Below are 24,506 nucleotides of genomic sequence, written 5' to 3' on the forward strand. Positions count from 1 at the left end.
ATTCAATTCATCCAGTCCAGTCTTTGAGCATGCAGCAAAGTCAAAAAGGTGAAAAACAGGTTAAATACAGCTTAGAGAGTTGTTAATATTTATTTCCCACTTCACTGTACTGTTACGTCACTTCTGTGCAAAAAGATAAATGCTTCAAATCAGCAACTGACAGGAGAAAGGGAAGTCAAAAAGCAGGTGAAAGATGCTAAGAAAGGCTAAAGAAGTGAAGTCTGACTCTTGCTTTGGAACATGAACTCTAGTGCTTTATACCACTGTGCTCTGTACACCCTGGGTCTGGCAGCGCTTGTAAGTAACTGCATGAAAAAAAAGCTTTTACTTCATTGTTTTTCAATAATTGTTCATTTTCTTCTTGGAGCAGATGGTCAGATACAGCTTTACTTTTTGTATGAGTCTCTTTTATTTGCTTTGGATTGCAGTTAAACAAGGCAAGACACTATGAAAAGTGTGAAAAGCGGCAGAAGGGACACACATTGTAGGATCTATGTACCAATGTATTTCACTGCTTTCTTACCACACACTCACTAAGGAGAAACAACATAATTGTCAGAACCCCCCTTTTTTGTATGTAGGCTTTAAAAGACAGTGACAAAGAAGCAGAAACTGGAGGAGAGCTGTTACATCAGAGCAGCTGTGTTTTGATAGAGTTTTCTTAAATTTCAGACTATGCAGTCTTATTAGTTACAATTTCATCTGCCTTGTTGGTAGCATTAATGTTACTTAATATATGAGCAGCTGGGATGCTACAGGTAACAAATGAGTAGAACCAGCAGGGATGCTTATGGCAGAATTAGAAATATCCAAATGCATTAAAAAGCCTAGAGGTCTTGCTGATATTTTGCTTTGGACTGATTAGTAAAACAACATTCAGGATCACACAGATATCAGGAAAGGTCTGTGAAAAGTGGAGGAAGGATATTTTCTTTGCTTTTGAGAGTAACTACATTTTCAGCGTCTTCCTTTTGTGATCCTTCTGCTATGTCCTTTCCTCTTCCCTGGGAATCTCTTCTCTGAAGGAGCATTTCATGAGGGGTGGCACAGAAGCTTGGTTTTTGTGGGTCAAGAGAAATAAAACACTGAAATGACTGAAAAGGCTTTTTACTGATGGGAAGCCATGGTTTCCTTTGTATCATCTGTGTGACAAACTCTGCTTCCCTGTAGTGGGAGCAGATAAGTATGATTGCTCATAAGTAGAATATGAGGATCCAGTGCTTATAGTTAAAAATATCAGTGAAGGTCTCTGTAAGAACCTGTCCCGTTTACCCAAGAGAAATAGCACTTTCTTCTATAAAGTCGGATCAGTTATAATACGATCATGCACTGATCAAAACCAAGTTTATGTGTAAGTGTATAATAAAAATCTCCTAGTGTGTGTTGCATATTTTGTTATAATAAAGGATAGGTAAACAACTCTTATTTGAGCAAAAAATGGTGGAAAACCAGACATGTTTTCATTGTTCGTGTAACTTCGTAGTATGCTTTCCCTGGAAGACCTGAACTCAACTTTTGGAGAGGTTTTAAATGCTTAAGAGGCTGACTCTCAGCTTCCATAAACTGAGATTTTTTTGCTGTCATTGCTTGTATGGTGCCTACCGTGATGTGAAAAGAATGCAAATATTGATCCATTCTGATGTATATGAGAGAGAACAGAGGAAAAGCATCATTCAAGAAGCAACTTTTGCATTATGTTATGAAAACACTGAGAATAATTACAAAAGAGAAGTTTACTTTCTTATGTGTGCATTTCATGTCCCTCTTTAGAGCCTGATTTGGAAGAGGGTTTTCTTTTGTTGTTATTTTTTTTATTTTTACCACATTAACAAGACTTTCAGCAGGGGTGCTCTGAAAAAGGTAAAGATTTGCTTGATTTTCATTGGTTGTGCTAACCCACAACTCCATTTAATACATTAACTGATGGATATAGCAACTGCAAATTCATATTCTATTTAGAATGTATCAGTGTTTATTTCATTTGTAGTTTAGTTTTCCTCATCAGCAAGAAGATTTTTGTATAAAGTTATTCAGGGGGACAACCTGAAATATTAGCTATGGTCCTCTCAAAAAGATTTTATATTTTGGCTCCTGTTGCACAATTTTTATCATCTTTGCCCTTCTAAAAAGGATATTGGATAAATATCTCTTTCCTTATCTTAAGTCCAAATGGGGTGCAAATATGACCACAAGAAAAGCACTTATACTTTTTCTGAATTATATTTATTCTATAAGTGATAACCTGACCGGCAGGGCAGGACCAGCCAGAGTCCATCCCATCATCTCCAGTGAAGGTGCAGGGCAGACTGGGGGACATATCACCCTGCCAGGATCAGGGTCAGGATCAGGCCCAGTGAGGGGACTCAGGGTCAGACATAGCCCAAGTTGCCCAGGACATGGCCATGGGGACAAGGATGGGCTGAGGCCAGACTAAGACATCAGCAGGGCCCATGGCTGTGCAGGGCACCACCATCCTGCAATCACCAGTATTGTTGGGGCAGAGATTGAGCTGAAAAGCGGTCCTGTGCTCATGGGCAGTGTAGGGGGAGGCCCCAGGGCAGGCTGAGCAGGGCCACTAAGGCCCCTCAGGACCCTGACAGCAACTCAGTTTGGAGTTAAGCCATTATTCATTTATTTTGTCTCATGGTAGTGGAAGCATCACGAAGGCATAGCTGACTTCCACATGTCAAGGTCCTTTAAAGGTATTTAGTGGCCAGTGAGTTTGTTGTCCAATTTGCTCTGCCTTAGTGAATTGTTATGGATGTTCTAGGAATGCAAAGCTGTTGGAAAATCAGGGCCCACTAAGAGGCCCTGTGTTTGCCCATCAATAATGCCAAAGATAAGTTATCACAGAATCAGTTAAAAGACTAATCCAAAATTGATATCTTCAGATTGGCATGGACTTGGGAAAGTGCATTCCGAAATTACCATCCATCTCTTCTTTTCTCCTCTCGTTTCCTCTTCTTTCAAGTTCTCTTAACAGTCACCAATATTCACTAGGTACATCCTATTTTTTACTTGAAAGTGGCATGTGCAGATGCAGAATGGTTTCATGCTGCATGATTAGGAACCTTCTCCCTAAATAAACTTTATTGGGTTATTGGTTCCCTCGAAAAATGGAAAACGAAAACTTGAAACTTCTCAGGTTTCACAGGGAATTGAATCTAGGCTTGCTGCACTCCGCATGAACATTTTAACCAATGGACTCTTAAAAATGTGAACAATTCAACTGGTGACAGCAGTTTTAAAAGAAGACACATATGTTTGCTCAGCTTTGTGAAATGGTTGTAGCTACTCAGCAAGGACTATAGAACAGGCATGCCTGCAGATCTAACCTGCTATATGTTAAGTGCCTCTCAGCAAAGTGGTGCTTTACATCTGTCCATCTTCATGGATGTAAATGACCATGAAAAGTGCTAGAACCTCTGCTTCATGTTTCCTCTACTAATTACCAGAATTCAGAAAAAGAAACAAACTGAGTTTGGATTCCTGGTTTGCCTCATCTACCCAACACAAGAGGCTGCCTGTAATGAAAAAACCCACATTCATCCACCATAATATTAAACATTTTGTTGAAGAGCCTAAAGTAAGATGGGACTTTCCCTCTAGGCCACTGAGAGAGGCATCTCTCCTGAGGACAGCTTAACTCCTAGGCAATCTGAATTGTCCTCTGGCAGTGGTATGCAATGAAAAGACAAGAGGCAATGAGTAAAAACTGAAATACAGAAAACTCCTTTTAAACACAAGAAACCACTTTTTATTGTGAGAGTAGCCCCACACCGGAAGAAGCTGCCCAGAGAGGCTGTGGAATCCCCATCCTTGTTGATATCCAAAACCCAACTAGACGCAGCCCCGAGCAACCTGCTCTACTTGACCCTGTGTTGAGCAGGGAAGTTGCATTAGATGATCCCCAGAGGTTCCTGCTAGACTCAACCATTCTGTGATTCTGTGATCTGTGAGCTACAGAGGGAGTTTCTGTAGGGAGGATCTTAAGACGAGTGAATTACCAAAGTGGCAAACTAAAAGATTTTATGGAGCTTCATTTATTTAGGGATCCTACAAACCAGAAACACTTGTCTTATTATTAGCTGAGTTACCAGGCAAAATCACTCTGCTGTAATGATCTGTGCACAAGCCTGCATAATGTCAGTAGCTGTAGTAAGTGGTATTCATCTAACTCAGTGCTGAAGCCCAGATTTAGAAAGTAACCATTGATTTAACAGTTAGGGGAATCCTAGTGAATTAAGTCTAAACCATAGCTCATTCCATCCAAAAGTAAATGTATAAAATAATTCAGCTGATCTATGCACAAAAATGCTAGCTTCTCTCTGTTATCCTCTTGAAAGGAACTTAAGATGACAAGAGCAGATAATGATGTCTCTGTAGATGTGGACACCAAAGGGAGCTGAATCACGTACACAGACTTTTATTCTTGTCTTAGACTCAAGAGGTAAACTCTTGTCTACCTCTATCCCATTATTTGATGCTTCCAGAAGTAGGCAGCAGGGAAGAAGGTAGAAAATGAGATTAAACAAGTAAGTCTACAGATGTTTTCAGAGTAGTTTGAAACCTGATTCTACACCTTGTTTGGGAATAGTATTCAGAGCTGTTTGGAAAGTATAAGGGTCTGCTAGATGTAGTTAAATGCTTTAGAGGGATGAATATATCTAGAACACAGCCTAGGAGCGGAATAAATCTTTTTAGTTTATTTTACCTGAGTTTCTGTTACAGCAGATCTTGCACTCAGTGTATATTCAAACAGTGGTTAGCTCTGACTTGAATATAAACTGTGAGAGCATCTCTTAAGGTCAGGTCTTCTTGAAGGAAGAGGTAATAATTTAAATACCTGGCACTTGATCAGCCTCACCTTTTTATTTGAGATACATGTGGTAAAGTGTTCTCACAAGTCTGGAGACTTAGAAAGAAAAAGAAAAAAAAGGTTTCCTGGACTGGTGAATAAGCCAAACAAGCTTTGTTCTTGCCATGAACACTTCAATGAGCAAAGAGAGTTTTCACAGGCAAAATCTAGTCATTTTTTTGCGAGGAGAAATAATTTAGGACCGTGCAAATGGGTACATTTCCTGCCTACTGAGGTTTTTCTGGGCACAGTTCACTGAATCAAGAGAATGTTGTAAAATAATTTTTCAGTAAATGGGTTGACTGTTTTTTATACTGACTAATAAAGCTACTTTCTGCAATAGCTGCCGTACATGATGTGTAGTGAGTTTTTCAGCACAGATGACTTTCACTGCCCCGGGTGAGGATAAGAGGGGAAGAATATATGTTGGCATGAGAAGAGATATCAAATGAGCAAAGATGTTCAAGACAGATGCCAATTTTTTGTCGTCCTGCCTGCCATTGCATATCTTAGTGAAGTGGAGTTCAGGGCCTCCCTAGACTACCTGTTTTTACTGATCAGGGCTGACATCACTGAGGCATCCTACACATCAGATCTCCACCTCCATTGGCAGCTAAGGCAATGACTGGCCTCTGCTCCATCCATTCATAGTTACCTTCCTCTCACATACCCCAAACTTCATTCAGCCTCGAGTATGGGGCCCTCCTTTTCATTGCTGCCTTAAACTGATCCATGGCACTGCTGTCTGTCAGTTTGGCAGGAAAACCACATCCTCCTAAAAGTGCAGTAAATGGGAAGCAGACTATCTCCTTGAAGGGCATACATGTGGATACATGCCACTTTCAATGGCCAGGGTCCAAACCCCAGAAGAGCAAAGGCTGTGCGATTAATCCAGTATTCTCCAGCAGCCTGAGAGCCTCAAGTTGTTAGCCAATATGCAGTTCAAATACTCTGCAGACCAACATGAGATATGGATGTTAAGATGGAGGGGAAACACCAGCTTATTGGAACGGATACGATCTGCCCTCTGAATGAACTGAAAGCCAGCTATTTGTTTTCCAAAGTCCCTGAATATTAATCTTCCCTGGGTGGAACAAAACTGAGCCATATGCCAGCCACCTGTTCACCATGCAAGTCTCATCATGAGTTTATTTTCTGTTGTGTGTATCTGTGTCTTTATATGTATATTCACACATACAGAGCACGCTGGCACCTGTGGCCAGAGTGTAGAGCTCAGGTGAGAGTGTCTCTGATGACAACTGGTGTTCTGGGACTGGGGACAACGGCTACGGTTGGACAAGGCACATATTGCTTTCTTCGTGAAAAATAGCCATGTGTCCTTCTGCACAGTGGGTACACCCACAGTAGTCATGCTGTGTAACAGCCTGCTGCAGACTGTGTCCTTTGGTGGCCAAGGTACTCTGGATCCCTTTTAATTCTCTTGTGGTGTCCATGTAAGCACAAGTCTAAATAAGGACTAAAGCAACTAAAAGGTTCCTGCTGTTAAAAGACTGGGTGCCAATTTTTTTTCTTTACACCAGCATACCAAACCAATAAATGCTTTGGTGCAGTGTTTTTTTCCAAATAAAGGAGTTTTGCCTCCTACCCTGTGTAAAGAAAGGCAAATGGCAGAAGGGAGAGAACAGATTCATTCTTTTTGGAGTGACGAGGTCATTCAGAAGACAATTTTGCAGTAATTGTATGTGGTTACAAGATGTTTCTTTGGAGGTTGTCAGGGGCATGTCTATGCTGAGGAGCAAGTGGACTTTGCAGCATGCCCTGCAGTGCTGGGCCCTTCACTCTTAAGAAAAGGAGCCCATCCAAGTGCACTCTGTATCCCTGGGCCCAGATTTTGGAGGTGCTAAAGTCAGGGTGCAAATTAATCCTGCACTCAAACCTGGGCCCTAGCAAAGAGGTCTTTCGTTATGAACATAGCCAGAGAAATCTTATAAACTTTCCAGTACAGAGCTATAGCTATCATCCTCCGACAGCTGTACTGCCTAAGGATTTGCTCTGATGTAAAGTAGCACAGCCTTTGACAGAGCTCAGCTGGGTTCATCTTCCGAAAGCATTGCAATTTGTGCAGAGACCATGGCACCTTTAGACTGCTAAACCCTAAGCTAGTGCTCTGTGTCCTTAACACAGGCTTGTTTGCTAGTTGCAAAAATGAGTCTGGACTTAATGGCTCATGAGATCCTACCCAAGCCCTTCTTGCTAATCAGCTGAACCTCCTCTCCCTGTAGGTTGCTGGGAATGTCCACCCAGAATGTGATTTTATGACAGAGCTGAAGAAAAAGGAGGCTGAATGTCTGGAGGACTCAGAAGAGCATGGCAATGCAACACCACCAGGTATCCATGTGTGAGGGATGAAAAGAGTGACAGAGAAGCAACACCCTACCAGAGTCATTCTGCCAATGTCACCCTACCACAGCCATGCTGCCAATGTGCATGTTTGAGTATTTTACTTATTGTCCCACATCCCTGTTTTCTGATCAGCTCTTCTTCCATCTACTCCCATTCCTTTCAACTCTCTTTTTCAACATTTTTTTCACATTTAAATATGGATAGTCAATCTATCTGAGTGAATCCTTGTGTCCTTGTCCTATTCCTTCCCCAACTGGATGCTATCATGGCATCATGCTTGGTATGTGAGGGTGTGTAGATCTTTAACAATAGGGTAATCCCTTAACAAGTACTGTTTGTTTCAGCATCACTCTCCCTCCCATTTCCACAATACATTTTCATTTATTGCATTATGTCTGAAAACCCACCCCAGTCTAACACAGGGGGTCTATGTAAAGCAGATTAAATAGTTCTCTGGAGGTGTTTATTTCTCACTATAGAATAAAAATTGTAGCTAAGCTATTTTTATAAAATATGTAAAGGGTGGAGGGTCAAAGTTTAAAAAGGTTTTTTATTATATTTGATGTTGCTCAAATATAATTATGCTTAAAAATATATTACACTTTCTGTCTGAGGTTGCAAAAGAACTTGGGACAAATTACTGTGCTGGCCAGAGGCTGATGCTGGAGACACTCTTGCCTTACCGTGCCCAAACATCCTCTTTCACTTCATGAAGGAGCCAGGTGATGTGCTATCGTGATTGTATTCCTACTGTTGTGTTGCATGCCTGGCAAAAGCGTTTCTAAAAATGGGTGGTGAAGACAGAATATTGCAAGTTCCTGCTCTCTAGGTGGATCAGAGCATTACTGCAAAGATTTCAGTAGGATCTGAGGGAGCTTAGCAGTTCTTCTCATATTTTAACCATTATCCATAACTGGATATAATCCCGTAGTCTGTGATGAGGTCCTGAGCCAAAGAACACTGAAATCAATAGAATGATTTCCATTGGTTTCCATAGGCTTTGGGTTCAGCTTGTTGAGTGAGTTTTCTAGAGCTCACATGGGGGTTGTCTAGGTGATAACTCAAGCATGAGGCTTTATGATATTTATGCTCTGATTAGTGTGGCATGAAATGAAAGGCAGAGGAATGAATAATGTGACTGTTCTTTAAGACCAAGGTTGGAGACACAAAGCAGAATTTTGTCATTGAAGTAGCATATGTTGGGTCAAATGCAAGACTGCAAATTATTGCCTTTGTGACTGCTTACTGTCTGGGTGAATATGGCTAGGAACAAACTTCAAGCCAATAAGGAGGAAATGATCTTCCAGGAAAGACCTAGATTTGACAGTTCCACAAGAAAAAGAAACTGCAAAGCCCAACCTCTGCCTCACCCAACACATGCTAGTTATAAATGAGGGATAAGGAAAATCCCTTTCATCTGTGCAGATTCATTTCCTGCCCTGGGATTTATCTGACTCATAAATCTTTTTATGAAAACATGCTATCCTTATAGAGCAAACTGCTTATTCCAGCCTCTGATCTGCAAAGAAAGAGTAAGCCCCAAGGAAGGTGGGAGTGAGAAGGGTTACATTAGAGGGGTGAGTGCTGAACGAGGCAGAAGTCTGATGGAGCAGCGCTTCCCAGTCTTCTTCAATGGACTTCCTTGTCCTTGATATGATTTCTTCCTTCATCCTTCCTACCTCTACCTCTGTCACCTCAGTTCTCTCACTTCTTCCCATTGTTTGTCTCCAGACAAAGTGAAAAGTTTTGTATCTGATTACCTGAATATACACATGCAAAATGTCCTATCAGCTCTGTGAGATGCTAATGGAGATGATCCTCTCCTGATATAACCTTCGTACCAGCAAGAGATCTTCTCCTGGTTTTTATTTTCTGTGTTATGTGGCTCTTCTTTGGAAAACAAAAGTGCTTCTGTTTCAGCTGGGATAGTAAAAAGGAACTGCACAAAGAAAGGCTGGTCTGACCCATTCCCTCCCTACCATGTTGCTTGTCCAGTAGAAGATGAGATTCCACTTGAAGAAGTAAGTTTAATTTAATAAATACAAGTGAGTGGTGTGCTGATGTTATAGGATTCCTTTCTATTCCTGAAGACCACTGGGCAGGGAAACTCAGCTGAAGCTGAAATTTCTTACCAAGTATGGAATGTAATTTAAATTTTACTCTAGTCACTTATTTTACAAAATTACTAAGGATATTTTATTATTGGGGTATAAAAGTGTAATAAAAATAAAGCCAGCTGCAAATTCCATACAAACATGCAGTTCTGTTGAACTTGCTCACAGATATAACAGCTAGAGACATATCACAAAATTGTTCATAAAATATGAATTAAGACATTTCAGTAATACCAGTCAGCAAGATGATTTTGTGGCATCACAGCATCAGTACAGCAAATGCGCTGTCACAACACCACTATTCCAAACTCAGCAATATCTAAGGACAGGAGAAGCTTCTGGTTTCTCATCCTGCCTAGCATAAAATATCTAATTGAACAAGAAAATAAAACCAAAAATATTTCAAAATCTACATCTCTGTAATGCAGATCAGAATTTGATATATTGCTTCAGTTAGATTTGCACAATTGGTGATATTTAGAGTTTATTTGTACAGAGGAAAAAAAAAGTGCTTGATCTCTAACTAATAAGGATACAAATATATTTTATAAATGTGTTTAGCTTCCCATAACTCCTCTTTCAGAGAAAAGAAGCAAGCCAAAATACTATATCATATTTTAATGAAAAATATCACAATCCTGAAAATTATTATGGTTACATAAAGCCTCTTTTGTGATCAGGTTTTGCTGTCTTATTAGCTACTGTGGAGAAGATGAGGAGCAACTCAGTGGAAAGAATCTGAAGAAATCTCCACTAAGTTAAAACTGATAGAAAGGAGGTAGAAATAACTTTAAGTGATTAAAAATTAGTTTCCTAGTCTAACTCTAGATCTCTACCCTTCCTCTGTACAAGTTAAACATGCACTTTTGTCTTTATTTGTACAAGTTAGGTGAATACTATTCTTTTTTTGTCCACTATAGAGAGAATGATAATAACATTTATATTGTAGTTGATGAAGTCCATTCAACTTGCTGGAGATAATTTAGTTTATATCATCATGGGGAGATTTCTCTTGTCTTCCCACTACTTTTGGCCTGACTACTATCACACTGTTTAACTCAAAATTCCATTCCAGTCTCTAAACCACAGTACCTGCTGCTCTCCATAAATAAACACACTGAAATGCAACTCTTCTCTTTCTTTCCTTCTTTTATAGCTTCCTTACATTTCTGGTGTAAAAACAATCTTAAATGAGTCTATGGATTTTTTTAGTAGTAACCCACATTTTACCTCAAGGTAAACTCTTCAGCTGCAGGTTTATCCACTCAAAGATTTGGTTATTTTCTGTGTTTTTCATCTCTGATTTGTAAGTGGAGGTTGCCAACTAAGGTCAGCTTAACACAGCTTTGGTATGTTTCTTATAGAGTGATGCCTTCCAGACTTACTGGCTAGCTTTGTAGCTCTAAGGGACTTCTCTGAGCTCTGGCTGGAATTGTGCATAGTCAGGTACATGGGTAATCACAGTTCATCCACCAGACAGAAAAGGCCACTATGCATGGTATCCACATCACTTAACTTCATCAAGCTCAAAAAATTATTGTGTAAGTCTAAGCTAATCACTATATGGTGGATCGATATTAATGCTTTGGTCAGTGTCAGGTGTGAGCTTTTCAAGGAATCTCTTGAAGGAGCTCTTCGTTATCCCCACTTACTGCATTGACACTGAGGGGTGCTCTCAGAAACGATGAGCTGGCTTCCTATGGATGAAACTGACCTGGAAGACAAATGCAGGGCGCACCTAGTGTGCTCTGACCAAGAATAAAAGTTCAGCCCATGGGATTAGACTATGGCTAGTCAGAAATGCACACAACATGGATGTAGGGTCCTCAGCACCAAAGGTTTCGCTCTGCTAAACCAGACCTATTGACCTGCACTTGTTAAGGCAGGTGTAGTGGTAGATCCTTTTTCTTGCTGATAGAAAGTGAGTTGAATTGACTTCTGAAAAATTGCTTGTTTCCCTTCATTAACTAGAAAAGAAACAGAATAAGAAGAAACAGGACTGTGTTAACAATTAAACAGTACAGTCTTGTGGCCATGCTCCCACACTGCTCATTTTACTATAGGCATTTTACTATAGGCTCATACTTAGGCAGCTAATTTTTAAGCATCTAAAATAAACAAAATAAATCCTACCCAATGTCAGCCTTATAATGCCTTAAGTGATACTTAAAGCTCAAAACAAGTATCTGCCCTTCCCCATAGTGAACTGTAGCAACATATTGCATAGCTGCACAGATTTTAGGATATAAAAACTTTGAAATGGGACCCAAGAGACAGACCATGTTAGATTGAAGGGGAAGATATGCAGCCTAAAGCTTATTCATTCTACTTTCTGCTTCCACATGTGATAGTTGAGGTCAGCTTATCCTCACTCAGAGATCATGTCTGATAGAAGTGCTATTTAAATTGAAATGGGTTTTGATTGACATTCTGTAACAATTGAGTTTGGAAGCTAGAAGAAAGAGAAAAAAAAAAAAAACAGGAAAAAAATCACCAACACAATAAAAATGGCAAAGAAGAATAGATGGCAAAACTGTAAGGAAGCGGAGGGAAAGTGGAGAAACATAAGGAAAGGCTGACAGAATTCTGTATTCATCATGCAGCCAGCTGCCAGCAGGATTGTCCTACTATTGCGGTGGAGAAAACATGGTATAAAATGCAGTGCTTATAAAAATGCATAAGAGTTTTTACAATGCCTTTGTGGAAGACTGGCTTAGTTTTTTATAGGTTTATGAATGAGCTGGAAACCTGATCAATACCTGTTTCTTTATTAAACTGGGCTGTATCCATGTAGCTATGGAATGGGTCTTCACAAAAGAAACATAATGAGTGATTTCAGTTGAATTTTGCTGTGGGATTAAAAGGGGGAAAAAAAGGCAGTCAGGGATGGGAACAGATTGAAAGCACCAAACAAAGCAAAACTGCCAGAATCAGTAAAACAGCTGTCATCTGGCTGCAAGTTATGTGACAAATAATTCTCTTCTTTTATAGCAATCCTACTTTTCTACTATGAAGATCATCTACACTGTAGGATACAGTGTATCTATCACCTCACTCATTATTGCCGTGACAGTTCTTATTGCATTCAGGTATGCAAAGTTATCTGCTCACATTGATTCTTTTAATAGTTCTTAGTATCTTAGACTCTATGAGACAACATTAGACATAACAAAGTAATATAAATAGAAATCCAAAAGAATAAAAATAAAAATTTCCAGCCATATTGGTTTAATAATATTAAATGGAGGCTAGAAATGAAAATTGATCAGAGTGAGCCAGATATAAGAAGGACCAGAACTGGGAAATAAACCCTGACTGTCTATTGGTAAAAGTCAGCAACTCACTTTGATCTAAATAACCAATAGATAAATTTGTTTGCTTTAGCTGGAATGAAATAATTTTTTATAAACAATGTGTGCTTGCCTTTTATGGCTTCAGTGAATTTTATATTAATAATAAGAATATACACAAAGAACTCCTTTCTGAATCAATGTTCCTGCGGCACTGTGTATATTACTATTGAAACTTTTACAACTAAAGACATGTTTTGAAAGTTAGGCTCTGAATTTGACTACGTTTGGTAAGATTTCTTTTCTACTGAACTATCCAGCTATTAGGCATTTTCAGGTATAATTTACAGTATATGGAGTAAAATTGATTGTTTATTTTCTCATTTAATGTAAGTTTGATGTTTGCTGCCATGTAGGATTTATTTTATTAACTTTTGTTTATTTCTTGTATTTGTGCAGGGCAAAAAAGAGTTTTATTATTATGCTGTGAGAATCAGGTTTCTCTGGGGAAAGTTTCTTGACCTCTGTTGGTTCCTAGCTCATGTCTGGAAGTCAACAGATATGTTTATTGACATCTACTCTGACCTCAGGAAAAGAAACCAGCCCAAATAAGGGGAAAGAAAGAAACAATGGACATAAAGAGACTTAGCAATAGGGAGGAAAAAGTTATAGTTAACAATGGGGTTGGCATTTGAGTTCAGTAATAAAATTCTGTACGCTCTAAGTGAGCTTTAAGATTAGGTGACCCTGAGATTACTGGATCTGGATGGAATTCAGCTTTTAATGGGGTTCTTTGCTAATTAGCTAAAGTCTTCGGCTCCAAATGAAAACAAAGTTGATGCTGTATAACTCCTCCAAAAGTCTGCATTTAATAACAGTCAAAAAAATTAATCTGAATTAACTGAACATGAGAATTTAAAGTAGATGTGCCAAATTGTTTTAAAGCAATTATCTGCATTCAGTTAATTCATGAGAGTAGCTTTGGTAAATTAAGGAAGAATTCTTTAATTCTGGATAAGGCTGTCTGCACAGGGATTTAGCACAATTTAACTCACCTGTGGCATTTTGCTGTATAGAAAATCTTGCTAAGTAATTATTACCCTGTTCATTGAGAAAACTGTCTAGTTAGTCCAGAATATGTATGCATGCTTGTTCTTGGGAGTGGTTTAGCCACAGTCAGAATTGTATCAGTAAAGATCATTCCTCAAATGCAGGTTTCTCTTGGCCCCAAAATAATGCCAACTAAAAGCCTGGCTCAGGCATACTGAACACAAACTAAAACTGAGATTCTTGGAATCTGGCGGAGCAGAAACATCACCAGGGTACCGCCTAACAAGGAAGGAGATTAAGATGTAGACTGTGGGCGAATTGCTTTACATGAGGAAGGTTTCTATCTCTGCCTGCTTGCAGAGAGAGCTGAGTGGATGAAAGTGTTCTTTCCTGGAAGTACCTGAGATGAAACAAGGACTTATTGCGTATTTGAATTACTGCCAGGACAAGTCAGTTAATTACCTCAGAAGGACATTTCTTATTTTCTTCCAGGAGGCTTCACTGTCCCAGAAATTATATCCATGTACAGCTCTTCTTTACTTTTATCTTAAAAGCTATTGCCATTTTCATTAAGGATGCTGTCCTTTTCCAAGAGGAAGACATTGATCATTGCAGCTTCTCTACAGTAAGCACATGAAAAGCAGGATATTGTGGTTCTTGATGTTTTTTCATACCATCGATATAAGTTTTCACTTTTCATTGCTCTTTTTTACTACTTATTTTTTTTCCTTCTAACCTGGTAGTGAAAATTATATAATTATTTTATTCAGTACATTTTACCTCCGTAATTTGTACCTCAGAACTTCTACATTCTGAATGCATCAATTTGTGATCCTGTAGTACTCTAAATCAGATATAGACTTTGCCATAGAAAAAAGTAGTATCATTACACTGCTATGCTTCTATAATGTGAAGCCTAAAATGGAAGATCTCTGATTACCTCATAACACAACTTTTAAAAGATATTTCTTCTGGAAATGTTGGATTTCATGTTCCGACTATAAGCTCTGAATTGTAAACCACAAGACACTCAAGGTACTAGACAATCAATTTAGCTTTGGTCCAGCCACAAATATTGGCAACATGGCAATGGTTTTCAAACAGAGATTTTTGGGATGATTCTTCTGCATTTCTCATGGCCACAAAAAAATTTAAAACTGAGCTTAAGTAGGAAAGTGAAATATGATGGGTCCTTGAACATACTTTTGTCCAAGGGCTATGGAGCATTTGACTCTACTTGTATAAGCTACATCGAAGGCAGTGCATTTGTGGGAGAAATGACATGCTTGGGAGGCCAAGCTATATTTCTAGCATAGAGATATAAACCAAAATACAGTGGAGATTCCAAGCTATTATGATGGTTAAAGCCTTACTATTCAGAAAGCCATATTACATTTGAAGTTTTCCCTTTAAATAGGCATGTAATTGTGAGATCTTTGTAGATCTCAGCCAGAATTACAGATGCCTACTGCCTCTGCAAATCAAACACATGTATGCACAAGTAATGTGAAAACTATGACTTTCCTGTTCCCTAGACTGAATGCAAGATCTCAGTTGTTTTCTGTCACTACTTCATGATGACAAATTTCATGTGGCTGCTAGTAGAGGCTCTTTACCTAAACTGTCTACTACTGTCATCTCTTTCTCATGGAAGAAGATATTTTTGGTGGCTTGTTCTCTTTGGCTGGGGTAAGTAAGGCTTTTACATGAAATTAATAAAAGGCAAGATGTTACAAAAGTTTTTATCCATGCCATTAAAAATACTGGATGTGGAATCTAGTCTGCCTAATTGAAGTGCCCCACTTGGGCATTGGTTTGATTTTATTTTTACATGCATACTAGTGAGGAGCAATAAAGTTTTTTAAATATGGCATTAAAGTCCCTATGAAAGAAGTGGAAAATTAAGTACATTTGGGAACCCACAGAGAGAAGTCCAGTCCACTTAACCTTCTTCTCCCCATCGAAAACATAAATTGCTCTAAAGAGCTATCTCAATCACCTAAGTTAGGTGTACCTTACTTCAGTTCATGCAAGAATATAGTTACATAGTCTTCTTCTGAGAATGGGTCCATCTGGAGGCATAGCAGGCATTTTTGTAGTCCTGATATTGCTACAGCACATCTTTTGCATTGGACAATTGTGTGAATAAAGGGGCTCTATCCACTAAATAACAGTGCCGGCATGAGACAGCAACATCTCCACTGCTTTTTCTTGTAGTCTGCAATAAATCTAATTGTTCTGACCTTTGTGGTGACTTAGAAATCAGAAATTAAGTGGTTTCCCACATAAAGCGGCTGTGTAAAGGAAAAAGCAGAGAACTCCCTCCTGAGGATATATGACAAGTGAATGCACTTGCCCAGGGGAATTTTTGGTCAGTTCAGGAAGGCAATCCATGCATGGTGCCACCAAAGGTTAAGGTTGGCCTGACAACTGAACAGACTGAACCACTTTTTGTGTTTTAGGGAGACTTCAAGTGCCTTTTTAGGAAGGGGTAAGGTAGGCTGCATCACATTCTGTGTTTGTAAAGTGGTGGTATTACTATTATTTAAGATTTGGTAAATTCTATTCCCCAATATTTTGTTATGCAAAAAGCACACTTACTAAATAATACTGGGTTTTAATGTGCTATCTGCGTGCAAGTGCTAACTTCAGGTGAGATCATACATGTGAAGCGTGTTCGTTCTAGTAAGAGGTTGCAAGTTCAGTCCTCTGTGGCAGAACTAAATCATGTGCAAAGTGTGTGCGCCTTTGTATCTTCATAGTGATGCATGATCAACAAACAGTCAATGCCTTAACTTGTCTCATTCCATCATGGGTATTAGATTTTTTTTGATGTTTATACCATGAGTCTAAAGCAATTCCTGTTACATGAACAGGCCACAAAGGGTAATTCCAGTTCTGAAAATGAGTGATCTGTATCATCACAGCAGAGTTTCAGTGGACAAGATTTGGATTAACTGATGAAATTAGACAACCACAGTTTTTGTTTAACTAACAGGTTTTCCAACGCTTTTCACCCTTATATGGATATTAGCAAAATTCTACTTTGAAGACACAGCGTAAGTCATTGTTTCCTACATTATTCTAGATTCCTAGGTTATATTTTTAAAATAATGATAGTGATGAAGGCTTATGTAATTTCAATTACATGGGAAAATAATATCAATATATTACCCACCTTTCCCTACATCACTGATTAGTGCCTGTGGTGGAGTTCTACATTTCCATTCCACTATGGACATGGTGAATGGGGATTACAGTCTCCATTAGATTATATTATGTCAATGATATTGTAATTGTGCAGGGGATCCTTCCCAGGCACCTGAAATATTTATTTGTGCTGCAAGAAAAAAAGAGATTCTAATTAGATAAAAAAAGTAAGGAAGAAAAATTTTAGGAGTTTCTGCTACAAAATACCTTTTTATATTTCTGAAGCCTGGAGTGCTCACTATTTTACACAGACAAAATGTTTCATGTCTTAAATAAGTGTCTTTGAAGGAAAAAACTATATCTTTGTATCAGTCATGGCATCATCTGTTTAATTTTTTTGTCAGAGTTGTTGCATCCATGGCTGTCACTTAACACATCGAGACCACTATTTCTTTTTGAAAAGAGTAGGATAATCTGTAAAGAGTATGTCCTGTTCAAAGCAGAGTTTGAATATTTGGATATTTGTGCTATACCTGCATTTCCACAAAAATATCTCTCTTCAGATTTTCACTGGCACTGCTAGGTGGTGTCTTAATTGTAGTGATTACATACACATCTTTTCTAAACTTACTGTTATTTTCTCAGATGCTGGGATATTAATCAAGGGTCTCCGTACTGGTGGCTAATCAAAGGACCTATTATAATTTCTGTTGGGGTAGGTACTTCTAAGTTTGCCAACATTAATTAGAAGAAAAAATACTTTTAAATTAGAATCTGGTTACTGTTTGCTGAACTGTCATTTGAAATAAGGAAGTGGAATGGTAGAATTTCTACTGTAAACTTGTCTACAATCAATGCAACCTAAAAAGAGGCTGAGAACTGCCCCCTCCCCCCAAGCAAACATCCTTCAAAGAAATGAAAGTTTTTATTGAATTGTCAGTTTGGTTGAAATTAATGGTGGGTGAGAGGTTAAGCCATCCTTACAATATTTGAAAACACATGTTTTAGCCTAAGAGTCCAGAATAATCCATAAATTTTAATACAAACTTCCAAGGGCAATAGGTTTCTGTTCATAGGTGATAACATTGGTAATAGCTCTTGATCCTGACATTTATTGAATAAACTGATGGGCTTTAAATGACTATCGTGTATGATTACTCCCACATGTCATTAAACCCAAGTAGTGTTTTGAGAAAACAGCTAATGGATACTTTCTCAATATATTAAAAGCTTAATTTAATTGGAGGACAGATGCATACAAATAAGGCATATATAGGCAAACCATGTGAATGAAGAATTTCAAGTTGAATTCTGGTCATAGTTTGCCATGTTTCAATAAAATATTACATTTCCTTCTACCTCCATTATTTTTCCCCCTACTAGTGCTCATCTGACATCCACATTTGAAGTCAAGAGATTCAGGGGATTGCAATGATGATTTTTCTGCTGGAATGTATTTAAGGCATCACTGATGGATAAAATGAGATTGGACTTTCTGGTAAAATGTGGACATTCTTAGACAAAATTAAGCATTCAGCCTCACCTAAAGAAGAGCTGGTGTGTATGGACACATAGAAATGGATAGGGAGAAACTCTCTGATTGTGGAAAACTGAGCAGCTTCACAGACTTTGGTAAAGCTGTACCAAATTGCAATTGTATCTGTATTGTATTATTGTATTGTATTATTGTATTGTATTGTATTGTATTATTGCAAAATTTGATCTGCAAGTTAGGATTGACCCTAGCTAGCTTTGGAGCTGAGCTAATGCTCCTCAGTTCTATTCAGAGTCAACAAAGAGAAATATGCATTTTTGGTATGTAATTCATCTGACATAATAGATGTCTACATTTGGAGGAGATGACTCGTCCCCAGGTCCACCTGAGGCTCTACTGGCCATCCTGGCTGGCTACATTGACTACAAAGGGAGAACAAGGTGATCAGCTCAGATGCAGACATGTCACTGTAGATACCTATGTTTAGTTAGATGAATTCTACTAATAATATCTAAAGTTATTAGCCAGAATTTAATGCAACAGCCATCTCAACAGAGAATCAAAATTATATGAGCTACAAAAAATAAAAAGAATCATACAAGCTATTGACAAAAATAGTGTACTTAACAAAGTCAAATTCTCAAGATTTCATCTTCAGCTATTTCTTTAAGAAGGAATGCAACCTATTGAGATGCTTGAATGCTGCCAACAGGAATGACATTAATAATCTTAAACTGGTCTCACTGAAACTGCACTAATTACATAATAACTGAAGTAAAAAAACAGATTTTCATTGCAAAGTTTTACATGAGAAAGTAACCTCTTCTTTTTTTCCCTAAAAAATATTGTGAACAGGTCAATTTTGTCCTATTTATCAACATCATCAGAATTTTGCTGAAAAAACTAGACCCTAGACAAATCAACTTCAATAACTCTTCTCAGTACAGGTAGTGTATGGAATTAAAAAAAATTTACAATTATTTTAATCATAAAAACTTGTATCATCTTTTATAAAATGAGAAGCACATGTCCAGTGTCACAGACAGGCCCAGGTTGGCTGGCATTAAATTTTAGAAATTCTTAACTTTATCCCATTCCCAAGGAAACTAGTCAAAGGATGAGACTCATCTCACCTAATAGTGACCACCTAAACATGTATTCAGATCAGTTCAGATGTCTACCTTCCAATTACAATTAATGGAGAGACTTGGAAACCAATAATTGAATCCACTTCAGATCTCTGATTTAGGGTAGGATGAATTACCCTCTACAGATGCTTTTTCCTGTACGTGAACTACAAAAGGAGCCTGAATATTACTTCCTCTGTATTTACTTATAAATAAATGTCAAATTTTCAATGGCTTCGATAGGGCAAAATATATTCTACTCTTTTGTGTTTTCCTGAACTGTAATCTCATTCAGAAAGACAGAATGTCAAAATACCATAAGAAAAGCCATGAACATGGTATTGCCAATAAGGCAATAAGCATCAGAAATCTATTTCCAGCTAGTTTCTCATTATGCTTTCTGCCCAGCACTGTAGCCCCAAGAGATATGAACTTCACCTGCAGATAGTTAGATCATCTTTTTAACTTCTGTTCATTACTGTTGCATATTGCATGCATTAGTATTTACTCAGGAAAATAATATTACCTTACTTCTTCTCATGTCCTGTACTAGACGTCTGTCAAGGTCAACTCTGCTTCTAATTCCATTATTTGGAACCCATTATATTGTCTTTAACTTTCTTCCGGAATATACCAGCCTGGGGGTTCGACTTTACTTAGAGCTCTGCATTGGATCTTTTCAGGTAAAATGACTGCAGAGGCTTCAGTTCCTTCTTAGTCAATTTTCTAATTTAATCTAGTGTTCACATGACAACTAGTATTGCACAAAAAGTCATTGGATCCTGAAGCTAGTGTCTCCTCACAGAGTTCATGGTTCTTTGCTGAGTTACAGTATCTGAAGATGTGATCTACAACCTATCTGGCTGTAGGCTAGACTGTGTATTTGCAGATTTCACAAATACAAGGCCAAGTCTTTCAGATGCACGTGTAAATTGGATGGTGGGTCACAGTCAAGCATGGAAAGCTTCTTTGCTACCAGTGGTAATCCACACACTTTCCCTGACTTCACTGACAAGATCAAGCTGATTTGGGCTGACATTAAATTATCCAGGGGCAATCAAAGCTGTAGGTCGAGCCGCCTTTCAAATTCTTTGGCAAAGAATAAATTGATAGTCAAGCATATAAACACAGAATAGTGACTGATGCACATATCAGCCCCGTGCAGACTACTGCCCTGAGGAATGCTACATGCTTTTCCCTCCTGGATAGGCAAAATATTTGGTGTACTTTGGATGCCCCCAACTGCTCTGAATTGAAACACAGGGTATGGACAGCTTGAGGAGCTTGGTGCCAACTAGAACAGCTACTGGGGCTGCTCAGATATACCCTGCAGGTGGCTTTGCTACCTGAGTTATGAGCAAGGCAGCACCCAGCTGCCCTTTGCTTTCCAGGTGTGCTGCACCTCAGAGTGTATAAGAAGTAGCTGTGGGCAATCCTACCAAACCTTACAAGGGAGCATATCTCCCTCTGAATGGTTGCATGGCATCACTTGTCAGTGAGCATCACCGAAAATCCAGCAGTTGTGCTGGTTTAGTCCTCTTGAGGATTTAATCCATTGTGTCAATTCTGTCCAATATACCCTGCACACCTTAATCCTGACCTTCCATACTTGGAGATGGCTTTCATTGAGTTAATTAACGACATAAGGAGTAAGTAAACTGAATAAAAAGGTGAGGTGTTCAGCTGGTATCTGATCACATAGGTCCATTGACCTCCTAGGATTTTCCTGGGTTTATCTGAGTTCAGAATCTTAACAAAATTATTCAGTAGGCCAGAATTTGATCTCATCTGATATACTGCAAAGACACAGAAGTTGACTGGAAAGCTGTATGAGCTCGATACATGGATCTCCTTCCAAAGTCTGTTTCCTTACTGATTTGCACTGTGTAAAGAATTAGCTCAGTGTGTTTGGCTGTAGAATAGACCATACTTTTGTCAGCATAACGTGGGAGAACTTCAGTTGCCATATCATCTGTTCTCGTGAATTCATATCAGCTTACTGAACTTACTTTGGTGAAATGCCACTAACTAGTTGATTATCTGGCTGATCAGCTTTACTGGAGATACATAAGGAATTTTCCAATTTATAACAATACTCAAATTTATAGTGATACTTATTAATTCACATACACAGTACCATCATGAAGTCAGATAGTGCAAGTGGCTTTTCCAAATTGTTCTAACACTCAACCTTTTTTTTTACTTTTTTCCCAGGGGTTTATTGTAGCAGTTCTCTACTGTTTCCTGAACCAAGAGGTAAGGGACCTATATCCTTTACAGTATTGCTTTCACTGGCAGATATATAAAGTTAATAATCAGTTTCATACAAGCAGATAATAAAATCTTTTAGTTTCTGAGGATTGTCTGTTAACATGGGAATCAATGAAGTTGAATTTCATTTCAATTATCTTCATGGGAATGAAGCCATCTAGTGGAGAAATGAACTTTTACTACTTTGCTATTCCATCAAGCATTTTTTACCCTTTGTGCACATTTTTGTACTATAGTGGGGCTTGGGAAACTCACGCTAGGTCCAGACCTGAAAGTACAAGCTGCTGCAGTGATGCAAAGAGATCTCCAGTTACTAAAAGTCTGTAATTAAATTGAAAATAATTTAAATTTATGCTGATTGTCCAATACCAAAATATTATTTTCTAATGTTTTTAATATGCTCATGAAGCTTCCCAGTATTTTTTTATGTAGATACATGTCTTTTTCCATTTAGAATATGTAAGTCAGAATTTTACGGTCGATGAGACAGGAATCATTCCACTTAGCTTGGGTAGCCAGGTCCATTTATATAGTCTAGAAGTTGTGATAAGGATGCATCTTAAATGAATTATATAGGCAACATAACAGTTTATCCTCCATATTTTAGAATGGGTTGAAACCCTGGAATTTCACCCTCTTTCCTGACTGCAGGGTAGCTGAGATGGCTAGAGTATGACTGGGATTCGCTTTCAAACTACATTAAGAGTCTACTGGTTTCTACCTGCAGCTCCTAAAAAGGGAGAGCCTCCTGATTCATGTATACTACCCCACAGGCCATCCCCTAGGGTGTCAAAGGTGTGTTTAGGAGGTGAGTCCTGCCCCAAATCATCACAGTCAGTGAAACTTAGAGAGATTTTGAAATTACCAAGCACAATTGTCTGTGTTAGAGACAGCTGGCCCCCTATAGACTCCCTGGGCTGTATTGACTAAATTGCCATTTTCCAAGTTTAAAGTCTGGGGCTGATTAAGCTTGCAAACAGTGTGCAAGTGTCTACGTGTGCCATGGTCCACATTTACTTGATAATTTTGTCATAAATTTCTGAAATATTAAAACAAGAGTCTTCAAATATATTAACACTTCTTAGTCTTTCAGTTGAGTTTACGGCTATGAATTGTTGACTGCTCTAATGATGCTTGTGCTCAGTTAACAGTCCTGTTCACTAGTCTATTGATAATACTAATCTCTTTTGATAGTAGACCATAGCTTTACATCCAGCTTGACATCCCAGACATACAACAAACAACACTTCAATTTAGAAATTTCCTTCCTATTAAACATCTGGGAAGGCACATTCCTAATGAGAATCAGATGTGAAAGCAGGCTTTAGTGGCTGGTCTGGACCCACTGCATGTTTCTATGACCATGTCAATGCATGGTATACATAGTTGTCAACAACAGAAAACAAATGTCTCCTGATTGCTGATGGCCTTGACCTCCTGGTCTTAAATAGCAAAGCAGTATTATTTCTCAGCCACAAATTGGTGACTGTTGATTAAGAAACTTGCTGCAGATTATACTTTTCTAGAAACAGATGGAAACAAGACAACATCTCTTAACAACTGAGGAAAAGCAAGCAATGTGGAGAGAATTTGTTTAACTGTGTAGGCAATGTTGGTGAGACCATTACTGGAATAAACTTTCAAAGGCATATTTTAAAAAAAAAGGGAGAAGATATAAAAAAAAGCTGAGAAAATATTCTAGTGGTGGAGAAAATGTTTTACAGTGCTGGAGTTAGAGACTTCAAGCTCTTTTATTTCTCAGAAGAAGATTGAGGTAACTTGTCTATGCATAAAGATAACAAAGTATAACTACTTTGATGGGAGAAAGTTAGTTAGTGCTGACAGAATTTTTAGTTCAGCAAAGGAGGGTGGACTGAGGATCACCAGGTAGAAATAGAAACCAGGAAAGTTAAAAATGGAAGTGGGACTTTTTTTTGTTTATTTAACAACTCTAATTGACAGCTCTAATAATGAAATTTGATTGTTGGGCCCATAGTCATTAAGTAGGAACACAGAAGTGGGTGGATTCACATAAAGTATGTCCTTACTTCTTAAAAGGAAGAGTGGGGTTCATTTACTCATTTCAACATGGGAGGCCAACACTGAGATAGCCATACTAGACATTTTCATCAGTGCAGAGGGATGAGCATGCTGAGACAGGCTAGATAAAACATTATTTGGAGGATCTTACTTTTTTCTATCAGCTAGAAAGGAAGCCCAGAGGAACTAACTTGGACTGAGATGTCTAAATTTTACCCTTCTCTAGCTACCATTTCTATCTTTCCTCTTTCCCACCGGTCTACTCCCAAGCAGTATTTGACCACTAAATAGCATTCTCCTTTCATTTCGAGGTACAAACGGAAATTGGCCGGAGGTGGCATGGTAAGAGATATGGACTTATGCCAGTGTGGAGGAGGACAAGATGGACTGTGCCGTCTAGTTCTGGAGTAAAAATGACCACATCTGTGTGCTAAAGATGGCCTCAGGATCTGGAGTAATCACATACAAAAGCCCTATTAGGAAAATACAAACAACAAACAAACGAAAAGACCCACCAAACGTAATGGTTGCAGTTTATATTGAGCAAATTGGAGGAGGATGCACTTCTGCAGCAGTTCTGCCCATCAGACTTCTTTTGCAGGACAAGCATTGCAGTGGCATATTAAACACTGACTGGCTGATCACAATGACGCTCGCATTGGTATACTTTGCACCACAACAAACACAAAAATCACCTCTTCTTGGTTCACTTCCTGTGCATTTTCACTGATGAACGATATAGCATAA

General features: G+C 38.5%; 1 protein-coding gene across 1 annotated transcript; it reads left to right on the plus strand.

Moving 5' to 3' along the window:
* The first annotated feature begins 240 nt into the window (after positions 1-240).
* Positions 241-24,170, plus strand: GHRHR (growth hormone releasing hormone receptor). The gene is given in 13 exon segments (XM_072851556.1): positions 241-297; positions 7,102-7,207; positions 7,837-7,944; positions 9,143-9,243; positions 12,328-12,425; positions 14,169-14,301; positions 15,212-15,365; positions 16,675-16,735; positions 17,472-17,541; positions 19,177-19,268; positions 20,002-20,131; positions 21,663-21,705; positions 24,019-24,170. Coding segments are annotated over 13 exon segments (1,305 nt in total).
* The last annotated feature ends 336 nt before the right edge of the window (positions 24,171-24,506 follow it).

This window comes from Ciconia boyciana, chromosome 2 (assembly GCF_034638445.1).
Source record: "Ciconia boyciana chromosome 2, ASM3463844v1, whole genome shotgun sequence".
In the NCBI taxonomy this organism is placed as follows: Eukaryota; Metazoa; Chordata; class Aves; order Ciconiiformes; family Ciconiidae; genus Ciconia; species Ciconia boyciana.